At 42.0% G+C, this 22,500-nt stretch overlaps 1 protein-coding gene across 7 annotated transcripts in view; it reads left to right on the plus strand.

Annotated features, from left to right (window-relative positions):
- Positions 1 to 22,500, plus strand: part of HDAC4 (histone deacetylase 4) — a 779,940-nt gene that overhangs the window by 597,839 nt on the left and 159,601 nt on the right. For 5 of the 7 annotated variants that reach the window (XM_070084058.1, XM_070084060.1, XM_070084063.1 and 2 more), the window contains 2 exons: positions 18,048 to 18,197; positions 19,822 to 19,916. In XM_070084058.1, coding sequence (XP_069940159.1) covers positions 18,048 to 18,197; positions 19,822 to 19,916 — 245 coding nt within the window. The remainder of the gene's footprint in view (positions 1 to 18,047; positions 18,198 to 19,821; positions 19,917 to 22,500) is intronic. The other 2 variants (XM_070084059.1, XM_070084062.1) reach the window with 1 other exon arrangement.

Raw genomic sequence — 22,500 nt, forward strand, 5'->3', positions numbered from 1 at the left:
GTTTAATGGAAGTCGCCTCCAGACTTGTCTTCAAGGGCACAACTGGAGAACTGTGTCATCATGCGTCGTCCCAGAATCTTCAGTCTTCTGTGAACAGATATCGGAAATATTGGCAGAAAAGAGGTATTGTAGAGGTTTTTTTAAGAGGAAACTGGACCAGTACCTGCAAGTGTTGTGAGCTGTGTGGGTATCTCTCTCTCCTGTCTTCCAGGGAGTATACTCTGATAGACTTTAAACTTTCCTTGTACTTTAGTTTTTTTTATTGCACTTATACAAGCAGCGAAAGTTGTCAGTACACTTTTCCTGGGTGTAATTCTACCTGCCTTAAACGGGGCTATTAATATGCAGAAATCTTCACTCGGGTTAGTAGAGTTACCTTAAGGAGTGTCATCACTGTCTTGGAATATTTCATGCAGCTCTTGTTATGAAGGTTCAGGTTGTCCTGCCTAGCACTCTCCTTGCAGATGTGATAATAAGAACGCTGTGAACTCAGGAACGTAATAAATATTACGCAGTACGCAATAGTGTAAAGATAAGCGAATGTCAGTAAAATGAGTACAAATACTTGTGATAGAACAGTATCGCCACTCTTAGGTACTGTCTGCTACCCTTTATCTTTGGTGGTAGAGGGATTTGGGTTGTACATAGTATACAACATGAGAGTGTACTGACTTATTGTTACAATAGTGGTCCTGGTAGTGGTACTGGTTTCAAAGTTTATTCTCTATAAGGATTACAATGCTGAGTTTACAGAAATTTGGTGATTGGGATTGTAGTGGTAGTGGGGGTGGCGATAGTGGTGATAATACTGGTGGTGGTGGAGGTGGTAATAGTGGTGGAGGTGGTGTTTGTGGTAGTGCGGGTGGACCTGGTGATGGTAGTAGTGGTTACTAGTAGTGATAGTGGTGATGGAGGTGGTTATGGTGATGATGCTGGTGGTGGGGAAGTGGTAGTGGTGGAGTAGGTGGTGGTGGTGGTGGTGGGGGAGGTGGTGGTGGTGCTGTACAAGAATGACAGGAGTTGCAGTAATCTCACTGTATCACCACTACACACGTCACCTTAACCTAACTGGACACAGCCGGTCTACTGTAGCCTCTCCATACACAAGCTCACAGTCTTGACTGTTACAAGATCACTGTCTTGATTATTACAAGACAAGATCAGTGTTTTGACTGTTACAAGATCACTGTCTTGTCTGTTACGAGAGAAGATCACTGTTTTGACTGTTACAAGATCACTTTTTTGACTGTTACAAGATCGCTGTGTTGACTGTTTCAAGATCACTGTCTTGACTATTACAAGATCACTGTCGTACTGCTACAAGATCACTGTCTAGACTGTTACAAAACAAGATCACTGTTTTGACTGTTACAAGATCACTGACTTGACTGTTGCAAGACAAGATCACTGTTTTGACTGTTAAAAAACAAGATCACTGTCTTGACTGTTACAAGACAAGATCACTGTCTTGACTGTTACAAGATCACTGTCTTGACTGTTACAAAACAAGATCACTGTTTTGACTGTTACAAGATCACTGACTTGACTGTTGCAAGACAAGATCACTGTTTTAACAGTGACAAAATCACTGTCTTGACTTACAAGATCACTGTCGTACTGTTACAAGATCACTGTCTAGACTGTTACAAGACAAGATCACTGTTTTGACTGTTACAAGACAAGATTACTGTCTTGACTGTTACAAGACAAGATTACTGTCTTGACTGTTACAAGACAAGATCACTGTCTTGACTGTTACAAGACAAGATTACTGTCTTGACTGTTACAAGACAAGATCACTGTCTTGACTGTTACAAGACAAGATCACTGTCTTGACTGTTACAAGACAGAATCACTGTTTTGACTGTTACAAGACAAGATCACTGTCTTGACTGTTACAAGACAAGATCACTGTTTTGACTGTTACAAGACAAGTTCACTGTCTTGACTGTTACAAGACAAGATCACTGTTTTGACTGTTACAAGACAAGATCACTGTTTTGACTGTTACAAGACAAGATCACTGTTTTGACTGTTACAAGACAAGATCACTGTCTTGACTGTTACAAGACAAGATCACTGTCTTGACTGTTACAAGACAGAATAACTGTTTTGACTGTTACAAGACAAGATCACTGTCTTGACTGTTACAAGACAAGATCACTGTCTTGACTGTTACAAGACAAGATCACTGTCTTGACTGTTACAAGACAAGATCACTGTCTTGACTGTTACAAGACAGAATCACTGTTTTGACTGTTACAAGACAAGATCACTGTCTTGACTGTTACAAGACAAGATCACTGTTTTGACTGTTACAAGACAAGTTCACTGTCTTGACTGTTACAAGACAAGATCACTGTTTTGACTGTTACAAGACAAGATCACTGTCTTGACTGTTAAAAGACAGAATCACTGTTTTGACTGTTACAAGACAAGATCACTGTTTTGACTGTTACAAGACAAGATCACTGTTTTGACTGTTACAAGACAAGATCACTGTTTTGACTGTTACAAGACAAGTTCACTGTTTTGACTGTTACAAGACAAGGACACTGTCTTGACTGTTACAAGACAAGGTCACTGTCTTGACTGTTACAAGACAAGATCACTATCTTGACTGTTACAAGACAAGATCGCTGTCTTGACTGTTACAAGACAAGATCACTGTTTTGACTGTTACAAGACAAGATCACTGTTTTGACTGTTACAAGACAAGATCACTGTTTTGACTGTTACAAGACAAGATCACTGTTTTGACTGTTACAAGACAAGATCACTATCTTGACTGTTACAAGACAAGGTCACTGTCTTGATTGTTACAAGACAAGATCACTGTTTTGACTGTTACAAGACAAGATCACTATCTTGACTGTTACAAGACAGAATCACTGTTTTGACTGTTACAAGACAAGATCACTGTTTTGACTTACAAGACAAGATCACTGTTTTGACTGTTACAAGACAAGATCACTGTTTTGACTGTTACAAGACAAGTTCACTGTTTTGACTGTTACAAGACAAGGACACTGTCTTGACTGTTACAAGACAAGGTCACTGTCTTGACTGTTACAAGACAAGATCACTATCTTGACTGTTACAAGACAAGATCGCTGTCTTGACTGTTACAAGACAAGATCACTGTTTTGACTGTTACAAGGCAAGATCACTGTTTTGACTGTTACAAGACAAGATCACTGTTTTGACTGTTACAAGACAAGATCACTATCTTGACTGTTACAAGACAAGGTCACTGTCTTGATTGTTACAAGACAAGATCACTGTCTTGACTGTTAAAAGACAAGATCACTGTTTTGACTGTTACAAGACAAGATCATTATCTTGACTATTACAAGACAGAATCACTGTTTTGACTGTTACAAGACAAGATCACTGTTTTGACTGTTACAAGACAAGATCACTATCTTGACTGTTACAAGACAAGGTCACTGTCTTGATTGTTACAAGACAAGATCACTGTCTTGACTGTTACAAGACAAGATCACTGTCTTGATTATTACAAGATAAGATCACTGATTTGACTGTTAAAAGATCACTGTCTTGACTGTTACAAGACGAGATCACTGTCTTGACTGTTACAAGGCAAGATCGCTGTCTTGATCGCTTGTCTTACTGTTACAATCTCAGTAGTACCAGTTACCAGTAGATGACTCACTACGGAAAGAGTTGAGCTAGATCTGCTAACTAATTTCCAATGTTCCCTCCAGGGCAACAAACATCTGTGTTATGGTAGACCATTTCACCAGATATTGTGAGTTAGTTCCTATTGCAGATAAGACTGCTGAGACAGTAGTTAAAGCATTTAAAGAACGCATTATCTGCAGGCATACCACCCCAAAGTCCCTAGTAACAGATAATGGAGGTGAATTCTGTAATGAGATTCTTGAAAAATTGTGTACCTTGTACAAGGTCTCTAAATCCACCATTGTTCCTCACCATCCTGCCAGCAATGGGTTAGCGGAACGAACCAATAAGAAAGTACTTGATGTCCTGAGAGCCACTATCAATCCCAACAGTGAAACTTGGGATGAAGTTATACCTGATGTTCAGTGTGCCATAAATTTTGCTTACAATGTTTCTGTAGGTGACACTCCACATTATGCATTGTATGGTGTAGATAAACGTTTACCTTATGAGTTGTTATATTCTAACCCGAAACCAAATTACAACCCTGATGATTTCATAGCAATTCGTACCAGCTTAGCTCAAAGTGTTTTTAGAAGACTCCATGAAACACTTCATAAATCAACAGCAGAATTTACAAGAGTCGCAAACACTCGAGCAAAGCCGTCCAAAATTATAGTAGGTTCAAGAGTTTTGCTGACTAACTTTAACTAAACGTCTGCAATGCCTAAGCTTGATCAAAAGTTTGTTGGTCCTTATCGAGTAGTTGAACATATCAATGGTAATAAGTATAAGGTTAGAGAAATTAGTACTGGTCAGTATAAAGAATCGCATTTAGATCATATGAAGTTAGTATGTGATGATAATGATGTTCCAGCCCAGACTAATGTGACAGACTCTGACAATCCTCCTGATCCTGTACTCTCTCCCTCTGAGACTCAGTCAGACGATCAACCTGAATGTCGTTATTCCCTACGTACACGACAGGTATTGAGAAATCCTCAAGTATCATTTGTAACTACCAATTCAGATTTGCCTCAAATACAGCATGAGTTAGTGCAACAGAGTTTGATCCTCCCAGAGATGACACCCATTCTTTATATGTCAGTCTCGTCCTAGCAGAGTTGGGGTTAAATGTAAATAACCTGTATAGATAAATAATTACAGTATCAACTTATCAATATTCAAGAATTTTTTTTGTGTGTGTGTTCACGTTCTCTCCGAATTCTGAGATTTAACAGTCTAGATTTGAGTGCACCAAATCTGCCTTTCTGTTAAACACTTCTTTCTTTGTATATACATGTATTCCTTCCTCAGAATCCGTAGATCACATGAATATGGATCGATCCATAATTTTTTTTTTTATTTATTCTATTGTGTAATCCCAATGTTGAGTTTCATTCGATGAGTTGTGCTATATCATACCTTGTACTGCATTACAGTTTCATTACAGTAAATTTCGTTATAGTCGATTACATAAGCTTCCGTTCCAATATTCTACTTATGTATGTTATAATGTTCAATTGTTGTGTACTTTGACATTGTATAGAATCAGCCCAAGCCGTACGCCTGCCATCTCTAGTTTATATTAGCTGTATGTTGGGACAACTTACGTTAGCGTCACCGTTATCTCAGTACCAGTTACCAGTTACCAGTAGATGACTCACTACCAACCGTTTGTGTGAATCACTGACTGTTATTCACGTTGCTGCTGACCATAGCATAGCATGTTTTTGAACGCCGCTCACCCTCTAGGCACTGGTGGGTCAGTCTTAAGATAGAGAGCAGAGAGGCAGGGCGGCTGATGGTGCTTCCCATACTTTCCGTTATAATTATACGTACTAACCAGCCTACGTGAGTGTTCTTACCCAATCCACGTATCGAACCCCCATGACAACAAGATCACTGTCTAGACTATTGCAAGATCACTGTCTTACTGTTACAAGATCACAGTCTAGACTGTTACAAAACAAGATCACTGTTTTGACTATTACAAAACAAGATCACTGTCTTGACTTTTGCAAGACAAGATCACTGTTTTGACAGTGACAAAATCACTGTCTTGACTGCTGCAAGACAAGATCACTGTTTTGACTGTTACAAGACAAGATCACTGTCTTGACTGTTACAAGACAAGATCACTGTCTTGACTGTTACAAGTCAAGATTGCTGTCTTGACTGTTACAAAATCACTGTCTTGACTGCTACAAGACAAGATCACTGTCTTGACTATTACAAGACAAGTTCACTGTCTTGACTGTTACAAGACAAGATCACTGTCTTGACTGTTAGAAGACAAAATCGCTGTCTTGACTGTTACAAGACAAGATCACTGTCTTGGCTGTTACAAGACAAGATCACTATTTTGTCTGTTACAAGACAAGATCACTGTCTTGACTGTTACAAAACAAGATCACTGCCTTGACTGTTACAAGACGAGATCGCTGTCTTGACTGTTACAGGATCACTGTCTTCACTGTTTTGACTGTTACAAGTCAAGATCGCTGTCTTGACTGTTACAAGATCACTGTCTTAACTGTTACAAGACAAGATCACTGTCTTGACTGTTAGAAGACAAGATCGCTGTCTTGACTGTTAGAAGACAAGATCGCTGTCTTGACTGTTAGAAGACAAGATCACTATTTTGTCTGTTACAAGACAAGATCACTGTCTTGACTTACAAAACAAGATCACTGCCTTGACTGTTATAAGACGAGATCGCTGTCTTGACTGTTACAAGATCACTGTCTTGACTGTTACAAGACAGATCGCTGTCTTGACTGTTACAAGATCACTGTCTTGACTGTTACAAGACAAGATCACTGTCTTGACTGTTACAAGACAAGATCACTGTCTTGACTGTTACAAGACAAGATCACTGTCTTGACTGTTACAAGACAAGATCACTGTCTTGACTGTTACAAGACAAGCTTGCTGTCTTGACTGTTACAAGATCACTCTTGACTGTTACAAAACAAGAACATGGAGAACGTCCTGACTGTCACTGACTGCTGACCTTTTAATCTCCCAGACGTTTGAACTTTTGACCTGACCTACTGTTGACATTTAAAGTGTTGTTCATGTGACCTTTGTGACCTGATGTTCACCTTCTGACCTTACGCTGTTCTTAGGGCTTTTTAACCTCTCACCTATGATCCATGTTCACCCTGCTTGACTCCGTGACCGGAGTATTCTGCCAGTATGCAAATGACTTCCGTGTTGATACCTGTGCCCGTGTTGTTAATGGAATTATCGTTCCCTAGGCCTGGTCTCAGACTAGGCTTGGTGCCTCACAACCTCCCCTCAGACCAGGCTTGGTGCCTAACAACCTGGCCTCAGACCAGGCTTGGTGCCTGACAGCCTGGCGTCAAAGACCAGGCTTGGTGATTGACAGTCTGGTCTTAGTCCAAGCTTCCTGGTTGACGGTGGCCTCTTCAGTCAGGTTGTTGGTGTTCGCCACACGCAGTAGGCACCACAGCCCAGCTCATCAATCAGCATTAGTTTTGTAAGAACTCATCCAAGTTCCAGATTAGCAAGAGGGAGGAATGGGAGTAAACGAGGGGAATGGAGGGAGAGTAAGAGGGAGGGATGGACGGAGTGAAAGAGGGAGAGATGGAAGGAGAGATGGAAGGATTGAAAGAGAGAGGAATAGAAGGAGTGATAGAGGGAGAGATGGAAGGAATGATAGAGCGTTGTTTAAGGTTGAAGAACCACATATTTGTTACATGCAGTGAGAAAAGTAATCTTAACATAAATTATACTGTATATATATATATATATATATATATATATATATATATATATATATATATATATATATATATATATATATATATATATATATATATATATATATATATATAGGGAGGTACCACCTCTAGAACTGTCCTAGGGATCCTCATCCTCAGAGAAAAGAATAAATTTGCTTCAGGGAAAACTCAAGGTTCTCCCTGAAGCTGTTTGAAAAATTTCTCCTACCACCCCCTATATGTTCTACATATGCTTGATTTAAAAACAAGATGCATTAACAAAATACATTGGCAAAAATACAATATGAAGTAAAATAACATAGATAGCAACTCAGAGCTATATCTCGAATACTTCGTCCAGCTCCCCGGCGGTGGACCGCGTGCCCAAAATGCTGCAGGCATTTCCTCTCTGGCTCGCGACACTGAGTCTCTGAAAGAGAAAGCTGGTCGCTCTGTGGTCCTTGGTTTCTATGATGAGTTTTTCACCCAGCTCTTTGAGGAACTTTAGAGCACACTTGCCCCATGCTCCAAGGGTCTCCGACCCTATTGGGATGAAGTTATAACAATGGGGAAGGTCTTCATATTTGCGGGTCTTCTGGGTCTCCCTGTGGCTGGCAGCTCCACCCCCTTCAGCTAGAGTATGTCAAGTGGGTGTCTGCCAATGTGGCGGCACAGGTGTAGTCCCAGGCAATCTTCTTTCCATCCTCGTAGGGTAGCATAGTGGCTCCATCAGGACGCTTTTGACTTCCGTCAAACCTCTGCACTTGGGGTTCCTGTTGAGCTGGGCAACAGGCTGTGGCGAGGCTTCTCTTTATGATGTCATTGACCTCCTAATGTCTGGCATACTTCCCTTCCTTTGTATGACACACGAGACCATAAAGTCCGAATTGATCAGCCGTCGCCCTGCCGCAAATACATCTATGTTCGGTGAGGATGGGGGCGGCTAGGCGAAGAGCAACACTAATCCGAATGGCCTGTGGGTCGAGTCGAGTGCCCAGGAAGGAATTGGGAACAGCTAGAAGGAAATCTTCTGAGTGACACATACACACACACACACACACACACACACACACACACACACACACACACACACACACACACACACACACACACACACACACAAACACACACAGCTGTTAGGAAGTATTTCTTCAGTCATAGAGTAGTTAGGAAGTGGAATAGTCTGGTAAGCGATGTAGTGGAGGCAGAAACTATACATAGTTTTAAGACGAGGTATGATAAAGCTCATGGAGCAGGGGAGAGAAGACCTAGTAGCGGTCGGTGAAGAGGCGGCGCCAGGAGTTGAGTCTCGACCCCTGCAGCCACAATTAGGTGAGTATAATTAGGTGAGTACACACACATACACATACGCATACACATGAAAGCGCTCTCGTTTTATTTCTTATTTTCACTGTGATATTTTTCATATTTGTAGTTACGTGTTTTATTGTGATTTTTTCCATATATGCATAACAATCAGTAATAAAAAGTAATTTCCAAACACTTCTACAGACATATGTATATTTGTTTCACATTTTCAAGCTTTTTCATTTGTGTTGAAGATGGTTGTCCGGAAGGTGTGTGAAGCAGTAGTTGAGCATCAGTGATGGTCAGGCTTCCCTGGCAGCTTCCTCATCATGGGTGTCTTCCTTTAAATCGTTCACTGTGGGTTTTTAAACTTGAAGTGAAGTCTTTGTTGGCCAGGGCTTATTAGTTGTGTTACCTGGAGTCTACATGGAGGGTATTCCGGGGATCAACGCTCCAGCGGCCCGGTCCATGACCAGGCCTTCCCGGTGGATCAGGACCTGATCAGCTAGGCTGTTACTGCTGGCCACACGTATTCCAGCGTACGAACTATAGCCCGACTCATCCGGCACTGACTTGAGGTATATGTCCAGCTCCCTCTTGAAGGCAGTCAGGGATCTATTAGTAATTCCCTTTTCGGCTGGTGGGAGGCTGTTGAACAATCTTGGGCCCCGAACACTTATTGTGTTTTAGTGTACAAATGCCGCCCCAACTTTTCATTGGGGGTATTTTGCACCGCCTGCCCAGTCTTTTACTTTCATGATTTTCCAAGTGTAGATTATTGTATTGATTTGATGTGTATCCAGGGGAAGGGGATGATCAGTACTAAGCAACAATGAGAAGTAAATAATGTTAATATTAACAAGGGTTTAGTGTTGGTGTTCTCTGCTCCCTCTCCTCTCTTCTCCCTTTCCCTCTCTACTCATCTCCCTCTCCACTCCTCTGCTTCTCCTCTACTCTTCTGCCTCTCCCTCCACTCTTTTCTCTACCCACTCTTCTTCCTCGCTACGCTTCTTTCTATTCCTCTCTACTCCTCTTTTCCCCTCTACTTTTCCCTCTCCACTCTGTTTTTTTATATATAATTTGGGGATCAAAACTAGGCTAAATATTAAAGGTCTGTCGATGGTATTACTGAAAGTCAACAATGCTTCTGGTGTTTTTTACTTAGAATTTATCATTATTTCAGAGACAATTCGCCCACCAGGGGTTTTATCAGTCTGATACAGTCACTCTTAACTTATTTTGAGTCGCGCCCATTGTCGTAATTGGTATTCGTCTCCGTGCCCTCCTTTCTTCATATACAAGTCTAAATGTAAAAATTAAAGAAGGTCCTCTTTATTTAAATAGGAAAATTGAGAAATTCGTGTAAATTTTTAATTTGATTTATTATTTTTAAGTACTCAAATGTCTGTTTAAGGAGCATATCGCAAATACATGATTGGAGGCACTTGAAAATTGAAACCGTGGTACTGAGTGTTGCCGAGTTACACGGCTAGGCTAGGCTAGGCTAGAACTCATACAAGCCAGGATTATTAAATTGATGAATTTTCATAATTTTAACTCGTATTAGCTATGAGTGAATTCTGGTCTTTTATTAAATGCTGATAATTACCTATTGTTGTGTATGGTTTTTGTAAGTTGTCTTGATTTGTATTAAATTTAGTGAAAAGTGAAGGTCTTGCTGGGCTGCAGTTGAAAGATGTTATGCGGTTATTGGAACACCACCACCACAGATACTACTATTTACCACTACCTTCTACTACCACCACTTCAACTACTACTACTACTATAACAACAACTCTTAATACTACTACTACTTCTTCCGCTTCACTGGTTCCATTATAGAGGTCTTTTTCATATCTATTAGATTCATAACGCTCCTGGTGGGCAAAACGTCTCTTGAATAACGACGTTCCAAATGTCTGATTCATTACCTAACATTATGTTGGCTCTTTTACTCTCAGATATACAGTGCTGAATATATCTGTGGTCCATGTTAATGACTACTCAAAGGTCATTCTCTTCTTTTGTCTCGCTAGTTTGTTTCCAAGAATTTTATACTTATTTTTGCGAGTGTTTTGTACAAAATGTATTATTTTTTTACTTGTCAACATTGCCACTCACCCTGCACGTCTGAGTGAGATAACTAGGCTCATTCACCAGTAATAACACAAGTGAGTTAAAGAAGACTCGCTCTGAACGAGATAACTAGGCTCATTCACCAGTAATAACACAAGTGAGTTAAGGAAGACTTGCTCTGAACGAGATAACTAGGCTCATTCACCAGTAATAACACAAGTGAGTTAAAGAAGACTCGCTCTGAACGAGATAACTAGGCTCATTCACCAGTAATAACACAAGTGAGTTAAAGAAGACTCGCTCTGAACGAGATAACTAGGCTCATTCACCAGTAATAACACAAGTGAGTTAAGGAAGACTTGCTCTGAACGAGATAACTAGGCTCATTCACCAGTAATAACACAAGTGAGTTAAGGAAGACTTGCTCTGAACGAGATAACTAGGCTCATTCACCAGTAATAACACAAGTGAGTTAAAGAAGACTCGCTCTGAACGAGATAACTAGGCTCATTCACCAGTAATAACAAGTGAGTTAAGGAAGACTCGCTCTGAACGAGATAACTAGGCTCATTCACCAGTAATAACAAGTGAGTTAAGGAAGACTCGCTCTGAACGAGATAACTAGGCTCATTCACCAGTAATAACACAAGTGAGTTAAGGAAGACTTGATCTGAACGAGATAACTAGGCTCATTCACCAGTAATAACACAAGTGAGTTAAGGAAGACTTGCTCTGAACGAGATAACTAGGCTCATTCACCAGTAATAACACAAGTGAGTTAAAGAAGACTCGCTCTGAACGAGATAACTAGGCTCATTCACCAGCAATAACACAAGTTACTCGCTCTGAGCGACACAACTGGGCAACCAGTGTCAGTCTACCTCAAGTTCACCTGTTCTAAGCCACGAACAATGCAGTTTTTTTTATAATTTTCGTGTTATTTTAATATTATTTATGCAAACTGTAACAAGAATTAGGCCAAAAAGCAATCATTGTTCAACGCCACTCCTTGTTTCCTACTGGCTTTTCTTCCTCCCCCTCCCCCTTCTTCCTTATTATTATTATTATTATTATTAGTAGTAGTAGTAAAAGTAGTAGTAGTTGTAGCATATTCCTGGGGTAGCGCTCGACTTTTAAATGAACATACAACACCGGGAGAGGAGGAAGTAATTAGATTTCCTTTGAGGAAGAGAGCGGTAACTAACTCCTTGGATGAAGAGCCTTTTACCTGCATCATGGCACCTACTTCTCTTTAAAGGCCTATTGATGAGTTAGAGAGAGAGAGAGAGAGAGAGAGAGAGAGAGAGAGAGAGAGTAGGACTGAGTTAGGGGTTGGAGTGTTGTTGTTCAGAAAACCTTCAAGTAGAACACTGGCAGGAAGCCTACAAGCGGCTGTGTGCATGACCTGGCTGACCTTGGCGGAATATTTAGCTATTATACTGAAAACGTGTCTTCCGTCACACACGTGTTATTGTTGTTATTGAGCCTAGTTGTGTTAGTTATCTCGCTGAGAACGAGTCTACCTTCACTCGTATTGTTACTAGTAAATGAACCCAGTAGTTTTCATGATATTAATAAGTTTAAGAACATAAGAATGAAGGAACACTGCAGTAGGCCCATACTAGGCGTAGATATCTCTTGAAGATTGAGACACTTATGCAGCATATGGGAATCTTTATTCAGGAAACGTTTCGCCACACAGTGGCTTCATCAGTCCAATACAAAGAGGAAGGCGTAAGGAGAGGAGTATGAGGTAATCAGTCACTCAGCCTCATACTCCTCCTCTCCTTACGCCTTCCTCATTGTATTGGACTGATGAAGCCACTGTGTGGCGAAACGTTTCCTGAATAAAGATTCCCATATGCTGCATAAGTGTCTCAGTCTTCAACTTGTCGGTTTTTCAAACCATTCATCACAGATATCTCTTACACCAACATCACCTCATATACCTGCCCAACCTATATTGAAATCTACCCAAAAGTTATCGCCCCTATGACGCTATCTGGGAGTGTCGTTCTACTCAAGAACTTCTTGATCAACGAGGCTGTGATGTCTTGCTACATTCATGTCGTGAGTATCAACAAACTGACTCCTACATCACAAAAAAGTAGCAATTTAAGATGTACGTAATGCTGAAACGAAACCAAATTGCTTCTCAGTATGTTTCTTCCCGAGTGTTGTGGCTGGGGAAGCCAGCCTGGCTGGCAGAGCGGAGTGCAGTGTCTTGTCTGTCTCGTGATTAGCAGACGGAGGTTCGTACCTCTGTCACTTCTGGCCCAGAATAACCCACGGGTTTAGTCCCTTGCGTAAATAAATGGATAAATATAAAACAGACTTTTAACTACATTTCTTTAAAGGCTTTTTTTTTTTAATTGTTTTGGCTGTTACTAATACTGGTAGAATTACCGACAAAATGTTTGGTAAATGGGCATAGATATTACTAATGTGACATTTTATTGTGGCAACGTTTCGCTCTCAAGCTTGACAAAGCTCCTGGAGAGCGAAACATTGTCACAATAAAATGTAACATTAATGCCCATTTTCCTAACAATTTGCCTATTACATCCTTCAAGGGACGGGAGCTTCCTTGATGCCGTTGGATGGCTCTTGATCCAAGGCATTAGAACTACCTTCTCTGAATAAACCTGATTACCTCTCATTCCCCTTGTGGTGCATGGTCTGTACGGATTTAACGCTTCTTAATGAATCTAATGATTATCTGCTTATTTAGACTCTCCCTCAAACAGGGTTCTTGATGACTTTATGACGCAGTGGTTACCATTTTTCCCCGTTTTCAGCAAATTTATCTAAGTTTTAAAGTATTGAATACAAATCCTTTAAAACCTAGTGTATTATTTTAAATTACACCAAACTAGGCTTTAGGTTACTACATAAACTACCTTAAAATTTGGTGTATTGCTGTACTAAAATAGGCTTTGATATGTAAACTCCTTTAAAGCCCAGTGTATTATTTTTTAGATGCACTTAAGCATCAGGCTTTGAGGTTCCTACGTAAACTTTACAGCCTACTGTGTTATTCCACTTGGTCCTCCAACTGTTTTTATCACTGTAATTACTTGCCTGCCTCTACTAGGAATACCTGGGGTATATTGGAGAGGGTTTCGGGGGTCAACGGCCCCGCGACCCGGTCTGAGACCAGGTTTCGTGGTGGATCAGGGTCTGATCAACCAGGCTGTTACTGCAGGCCGCACGCATACTGACGTACGAACCACAGCCGGACTGGTCAGGCACTGACTTTAGGTGCCTGTCCAGTGCCTTCTTGAAGACAACCAGGGGTCTATTGGTAATCCCCCTTATGTATGCTGGGAGACAGTTGAACAGTCTTGGGTCCCTGACACTTGTTGTGTTTTGTCTCAGTGTACTTGTGGCGCCCCTGCTTTTCATTGGGGGAATGTTGCATCTTCTACCGCGTCTTTTGCTTTCATAGGGAGTGATTTTCGTGTGCAAGTTTGGTACTAATCCCTCTAGGATTTTGCAAGTGTATATTATCATGTATCTCTCTCACCTGCGTTCCAGGGAATACAAATCAAGGGACTTGAACCGTTCTCAGTAATTTAGGTGCCTTATCGCACTTGTGCGTGCCGTAAAAGTTCATTGTACACTCTCCAGGTCCGCAATTTCGCCTGCCTTGAAGAGGGCAATTAGTGTACAGCAGTATTCCAGCCTAGAGAGAACAAGCGATTTGAAGAGAGACCTCCCGCAGCCCCCAGCCACCCCCCCCGACACCACCCCACCATCCCAGCATTTGTACGTCATACGTGTCCAGTCCAACTTCTCTGCTGGAACAATTCACAAATATCCCACAATACCATGGCTGGAACAATTCACAAATATCCCGCAATACCATGGCTGAAACAATTCACAAATATGAACCTGGCATCCCTAGTTTTGAAGATTCTCATTATCCATTCCTATCATTTTTCTAGCAGATGCGGTAGATACATTGTTGTGGTCTTTGAAGGCGAGATCCTCTGGCATTATCACTCCCAGGTCCTTCACATTACTTTTCCGCTTTATTGTATAGTTAGAATTTGTTGTAAACCCTGATGCAGTTTTAATTTCCTCAAGTTTTTCATATCTGAATAGTTGAAATTTGTCTTTATTGAACTTCATATTGTTTTGAGTGGCCCATTTGAAGATTTGGTTGATGTCCGCTTGGAGTCTTGCAGTGTCTTTGATGGAGGTCACTGTCATGGCAATTCGGGTGTCATCCGCAAAGGAAGACACGGATATGAGGATGAGAGCTATTACTGTGCCTTGTGGAATAAAGCTTTTCAACGTAGTTACCTGGGACTTTACTCTGTTTACTATTACTCTTTCTGTTCTATTTGTTAGGAAGTTATAGATTCATCTACCAACTTTTCCTGTTATTCCTTTATCACGTATTTTGTGCGCTATTACACCATGGTCACACTTGTCGAAGGCTTTTGCAAAGTCTGTGTATACTTCATCTGCATTTTATTTATCCTCTATGGCATCCAGGACTTTGTCATAGTGGTCCAGTAGCTGGGACAGGCTGGAGCGACCTGCTGTAAACCCGTATTGCCCTGGGTTGTGTAACTGATGGGTATCTAGGTAGTTGGCGATCTTGCTTCTTAGAACCCTTTCAGAGATTTTTATATGGGATGTTAGTGCTATCAGTCTGTAGTTCTTTGCAAATGCTTTACTGCCACCTTTGTAGAGTAGGGCTATGTCTGTTGTTTTTAGTGTGTGCGGGATGATCCATGTGTCCATGCTTCCTCTCCGTAAAATGCTGAAGGCACGTGACAGGGGTTTCTTGCAATTCTTGATGAAGAAGGAGTTCCATGAGTCTGGGCCTGGGGCAGAGTACATGAGCATGTCGTTTATTGCCTTTTCATAGTCTTGTGGTGTTAGGATAATAGCAGAGATTTTTGAGATGACCAAATTTTGGGTTTCGTTCATAAAGAATTCATATAGATTGTCGACCCTTAGTCTGGGTAACGGCTCGCTGAACACTGATTAGTATCGGGACTTTAGTATCTCATTCATTTCTTGGCTGTCATCTGTGTATGTCCCATCTCGCCTAAGCAGCGGCCCAATACTGGATGTTGTTTTTCCCTTAGATTTGGCATAAGAGAAGAAGAATTTTGTTTTTGTTTTTTTTCAGTTTCGACTATGGCTTTTAGTTCTTCCTGATATTCTTGTCTCCTGTAAGATTCCTTCAGTTTCAGTTTGATATTTGCTATTTTACTGACCAGTGCCTCCCTTCGTATTTCAGATATATTGGCCCCACTCAGCAGCTCTGTGATTCTTCGCCTTTGTCTGCATAGGGAGCGTGTCTCTCTAGTTTACATCTCTTTCTTTTTCTTAATGGCTGGAACAATTCACAAATATCCCACAATACTATGGCTGGAACAATTCACAAATATCCCACAATACCATGGCTGAAACAATTCACAAATATCCCACAATACCATGGCTGGAACAATTCACGAATATCCCACATTACCATGGCTGGAACAATTCACAAATATCCCACAATACCATGGCTGGAACAATTCACAAATATCCCACAATACCATGACTGGAACAATTCACAAATATCCCACAATACCATGGCTGGAACAATTCACAAATATCCCACAATACCATGGCTGGAACAATTCACAAATATCCCACAAGTTGAAAATGTGATTATATCAATGTTTTCGTCCTTGTTGGTCCTCGTCAAATCACGTACTTCATATTTGATATTTGACCTGCATGCCATCACCACTGTGCTGTTGGAGGCGCCGAGATACAGCTCCTGGACTGGCCTATATGCCTCCTACCACTAGCGTCACAAATTTCCTGCCTGTCGCATCTATCCTTAAAACTGTTTATGATGTTTGGTTCCATCGTTCACATGTGTGCGCTCGTGTACTCACCCAATTGTTTGCAGGGGTTGAGACTAGGCTCCAGGTCCTACCTCTGTTAATTACCAGGAGGCAAAGACACTTGTCGATAGACAACTGGTCTGCTTTTTGTGTTTTGTGTGTGCAAGTGAATGAGAGCATGTGTGAGTTACCAGTTATCAAAGGTACTTGTCGAGGTGTGGGTGTGCGTGTACTTACCTATTTACTCACCTATTTGTGGTTGCAGGGGTCGATTCATAGCTCCTGGTCCCGCCTCTTCACTGATCGCTACTAGGTCACTCTCTCCCTTATCCACTATCTGACAACTCTGTGGCTGAAGAAATACTTCCTAACATCCCTTTGACTCATCTGAGTTTTCAGCTTCCAATTGTGACCCCTTGTTTGTGCGTCCCATCTCTGGGACATCCTGTCTCTGTCCACCTTATCTATTCCTCGCAGTATGTATTTTGAATGTCTGCAGTCTTCTTTACCCTTCCCCGATCTTCATGACTTTGCATTTGGCGGGACTAAATTTGAGGAGTCAGTTGTTGAACCAGGCTTGCAGCCTGTCCATGTCTATTTGTAGTCCTGCGTGATCCTCATCCGATGCAATTCTCCTCATTAACTTCACATCATCTGCAAACAGGGACACTTCTGAGTCTGTCCCTTCCGTTATGTCATTCACATATACCAAAATTAGCACTGGTCCTGTGTGTGTGTGTGTGTGTGTGTGTGTGTGTGTGTGTGTGTGTACTCAGTTGTACTCACCTAGTTGAGGTTGCAGGGGTCGAGTCCGAGCTCCTGGCCCCGCCTCTTCACTGGTCGCTACTACGTCACTCTCCCTGAACCGTGAGCTTTATCATACCTCTGCTTAAAGCTATGTATGGATCCTGCCTCCACTACGTCGCTTCCCAAACTATTCCACTTACTGACTACTCTGTGGGTGAAGAAATACTTCCTAACATCCCTGTGATTCATCTGTGTCTTCAACTTCCAACTGTGTCCCCTTGTTGCTGTGTCCCATCTCTGGAACATCCTGTCTTTGTCCACCTTGTCAATTTCTCTCAGTATTTTGTATGTCGTTATCATGTCGTGCCTATCTCACCTGTCCTCCAGTGTCGTCAGGTTGATTTCCCTTAACCTCTCCTCGTAGGACATACCTCTTAGCTCTGGGACTAGTCTTGTTGCAAACCTTTGCACTTTCTCTAGTTTCTTTACGTGCTTGGCTAGGTGTGGGTTCCAAACTGGTGCCGCATACTCCAATATGGGCCTAACGTACACGGTGTAGAGGGTCCTGAACGATTCCTTATGTGTGTGTGTGCTTGTGCGTGTGTGCGTGCGTGTGTGTGTGTGATATAACTCTGGCCATCAACTGTGCCTACTGTTTCCCAAGCAGCAGTACCTGGAACAACAGAATCAACGAGCAGAGGAGGAGCGGCTGGAGAAGCAGCGCAAGGAGATAGAGAGACTGGAAGCACTCAAGAAGAAAGACAAGCACGAGCAGTCTGCCGTCGCCTCCTCCGAGGTCAAGCAAAGACTCCAGGTAAGTCACACCAGGTCATTACTATGGGGTCACATACAGCAGTTAGGTCATTACCGTTGGGGTCACTTGCGTATTGTGTTAGTATGATGAATTAAGACACTTGTGCAAGAACTGGGTATCTTTATTGTGGAAACGTTTCGCCAACCAGTGTCTTCCTCAGTCCAATACAGAAAAGAATGTTGAAGGCAATCAGTCCCGCAGCCTGAGGGACTGATTACGTTAAACTCTTTCTGATCTTCAACCATTCTTCTCTGGATTGGACTGAGGAAGCCACTGGTTGGCGAAACGTTTCCGCAATAAAGATACCCAAGTGTTGGACAAGTGTCTTAATTCACCATCCTGCATGTTCCCTGAACCATTTGTTTACATTGTGTTAGCACCTTGTTTTCTTAAGCAGAGCGTGTGTTTATAAGCGTTTTCCAGAGGGTTTTTCTATGTACATACAGTGTGCTATTTTAGTTTAAGTTGCGTTAATGATAGCTAAGGTTGGTTTAGTTTGTCTTGCCTTAGGTTAGATTACAGTACTTTACCTTGGTTTACATTGTTAGGTTATGTTATATTAGGTAAGATTACGTTACACTAGGTTAAGTTAGGTTAGTGTGATTACACAGCAAACCTAAAATGACATAACTTACATATTCAAAGTAAAGTAATACTTTATTTGAACAAAAACAGTGTTTAATAATAAAATATTTTTTTATTTGAACAAAGGATGAAGGATATAATAGACGTAACTGAAAATATAAACTGTAAAGTTAGGTCTTAGATTACCCCGAATTCTTGTGTATATTAGTTATATAAAAAAGAAGTGAGAAAACACGTTTGTTTTAAATTGATGTTTATAGTTTAGTGATAAGACGTGACACAAGAATTGATGGTTATAGTTTAGTGATAAGACGTGACACAAGAATTGATGGTTATAGTTTAGTGATAAGACGTGACACAAGAGTTGATGTTTATACTTCTTTCTTTACAAAATACTACAGGAGTTTAAATATTACATATGTGAAAATAAATATTTATCTATGGGTAAACGAGGGTCGAAACTCTCCCAGAGTAGCATATGTATGTTACATCTGTTAGTGTAGTAGCTACTGTGGAACAGTGCTGTCCACCACTGCCTTGGTGCATCAGCTGTGTTGGTACATGTGTGGGTGGTAGCAGTGGTATACTGGTAGACCAAGGTGTACATGGGTCATAGGTTAACAAGAGCTCAAATCGACCTTACTTTATCTATCAAGAGTTAATGTAAGGATATTGTTGAGGCTTTTACCAACTACAAGTCAGATTACTATTGCTTGGCAGACTCTCCTTATTTATCATTCATGTATGAAGAGAGGTAAGTACTATAATAAAGGTCAAACTGATGTAAAGTATCCTACAGGAGGTCATACTGATGTAAAGTATCCTACAGGAGGTCATACTGATGTAAAGTATCCTACAGGAGGTCATACTGATGTAAAGTATCCTACAGGAGGTCATACTGATGTAAAGTATCCTACAGGAGGTCATACTGATGTAAAGTATCCTACAGGAGGTCATACTGATGTAAAGTATCCTACAGGAGGTCATACTGATGTAAAGTATCCTACAGGAGGTCATACTGATGTAAAGTATCCTACAGGAGGTCATACTACAGAAGAAACAGCGAGAGGCAGCAGCGACGGGGGCGGCAGCGGCGGCGGGAACTGCTGCTGGCACCTCCAACCTGCGTAACTGGTGAGTTATGACCCCCGTGGCACCCCACCTGTTGCATCCCACCCGTGGCACCCCCAATTATGGGATCACCACCCGTGGGACCTTATTGGTAGGGACCCGCCAGCTTCATCCTTAAAAATTCGCTTCAGCTCTGTGTTATGCAGCGCACCATGTTGTGTTAGATGTGTGTGTTAGTTACCATTTGGTCCTAGGCACATGTTGATTAGACACTAGGCCTGTTGTATGTGTGTGTGTGTGTGTGTGTGTGTGTGTGTGTGTGTGTGTGTGTGTGTGTGTGTGTGTGTGTGTGTGTGTGTTTGTGTGTGTGTGTGTGTTTGTGTGTGTTTGTGTGTGTGTGTTAGTTACCATTTGATCCTAGGCACATGTTGATTAGACACTAGGCCTGTTGTATGTGTGTGTGTGTGTGTGTGTGTGTGTGTGTGTGTGTGTGTGTGTGTGTGTGTGTGTGTGTGTGTGTGTGTGTGTGTGTGTGTGTTTATGTGTGTTTGTGTGTGTGTGTTAGTTACCATTTGATCCTAGGCACATGTTGATTAGACACTAGGCCTGTTGTATGTGTGTGTGTGTGTGTGTGTGTGTGTGTGTGTGTGTGTGTGTGTGTGTGTGAGCGCGCGCGTGTGTGTGTGTGTGTGTGTGTGTGTGTGTGTGTGTGTGTGTGTGTGTGTGTGTGTGTTTGTGTGTGTGTGTTTGTGTGTGTGTGTGTGTGTGTGTGTACTCACCTATTTGTACTCACCTATTTGTGGTTGCAGGGGTCGAGTCCTAGCTCCTGGCCCCGCCTCTTCACCGGTTGCTACTAGGCCCTATCTCTCCCCGCTCCATGAGCTTTATCAAACCTCGTCTTAAAACTGTGTATGGTTCCTGCCTCCACTACGTCATTTTCTAGGCTATTCCACTGCCTTACAACTCTATGACTGAAGAAATACTTCCTACTATCTCTCTGACTCATTTGTGTCTTCAACTTCCAATTGTGGCCTCTTGTTTCTGTGTCCCCTCCCTGGAACATCCTGTCTTTGTCCACCTTGTCTATTCCACGCAGTATTTTATATGTCGTTATCATGTCTCCCCTGACCCTCCTGTCCTCCAGTGTGGTCAGGCCGATTTCCCTTAATCTTTCCTCATAGGACATTCCCCTTAGCTCCGGAACTAACCTTGTCGCAAACCTTTGTACTTTCTCTAGTTTCTTGACGTGCTTTATCAAGTGCGGGTTCCAAACAGGTGCTGCATACTCCAGTATGGGCCTGACATACACGGTGTACAGTGTCTTGAATGATTCCTTACTAAGGTATCGGAATGCTGTTCTCAGGTTTGCCAGGCGCCCATATGCTGCAGCAGTTATCTGATTGATGTGTGCTTCCGGAGACATGCTCGGTGTTATACTCACCCCAAGATCTTTCTCCTTGAGTGAGGTTTGCAGTCTTTGGCCACCTAGCCTATACTCTGTCTGTGGTCTTCTGTGCCCCTCCCCCATCTTCATGACTTTGCATTTGGCAGGATTAAATTCGAGAAGCCATTTGCTGGACCAGGTGTCCAGTCTGTCCAGGTGTGTGTGTGTGTGTGTGTGTGTGTGTTTGTGTGTGTGTGTGTGTGTGTGTGTGTGTGTGTGTGTGTGTGTGTGTTTGTGTGTGTGTGTGTGTGTGTGTGTGTGTGTGTGTGTGTGTGTGTGTGTGTGTGTGTATGTGTGTGTGTGTGTGTGTGTGTGTGTGTGTGTATATATGTGTGTGGGTTTGTATGTGTGTGTGTGTGTGTGTGTGTGTGTGTGTGTGTGTGTGTGTTTGTGTGTGTTTGTGTGTGTGTGTTTGTTTGTGTGTGTGTGTGTGTGTGTGTGTGTGTGTGTGTGTGTGTGTGTTTGTGTGTGTGTGTGTGTGTGTGTGTGTGTGTGTTTGTGTGTGTGTGTGTGTGTGTGTGTGTGTGTGTGTGTGTGTGTGTGTGTGTATGTGTGTGTGTGTGTGTGTGTTTGTGTGTGTGTGTGTGTGTGTGTGTGTGTGTGTGTGTGTGTTTATATGTGTGTGTGTGCTTATATATATGTGTGTGTGTGTGTGTGTGTGTTTGTGTGTGTTTGTGTGTGTATGTTTATATGTGTGTGTGTTTATATGTGTGTGTGTGTGTGTGTGTGTGTGTGTGTGTGTGTGTGTGTGTTTCTTTATGTGTGTGTGTGTGTGTTTGTTTGTGTGTGTGTGTGTGTGTGTGTGTGTGTGTGTGTGTGTGTGTGTGTGTGTGTGTGTGTGTGTGTGTATGTGTGTGTACTCACCTAGTTGAGGTTGCGGGGGTCGAGTCCGAGCTCCTGGCCCCGCCTCTTCACTGATCGCTACTAGGTCACTCTCCCTGAGCAGTGAGCTTTATCATACCTCTGCTTAAAGCTATGTATGGATCCTGCCTCCACTACATCGCTTCCCAAACTATTCCACTTACTGACTACTCTGTGGCTGAAGAAATACTTCCTAACATCCCTGTGATTCATCTGTGTCTTCAGCTTCCAACTGTGTCCCCTTGTTACTGTGTCCAATCTCTGGAACATCCTGTCTTTGTCCACCTTGTCAATTCCTCTCAGTATTTTGTATGTCGTTATCATGTCCCCCCTATCTCTCCT

This window comes from Cherax quadricarinatus, chromosome 11 (genome assembly GCF_038502225.1).
Source record: "Cherax quadricarinatus isolate ZL_2023a chromosome 11, ASM3850222v1, whole genome shotgun sequence".
In the NCBI taxonomy this organism is placed as follows: Eukaryota; Metazoa; Arthropoda; class Malacostraca; order Decapoda; family Parastacidae; genus Cherax; species Cherax quadricarinatus.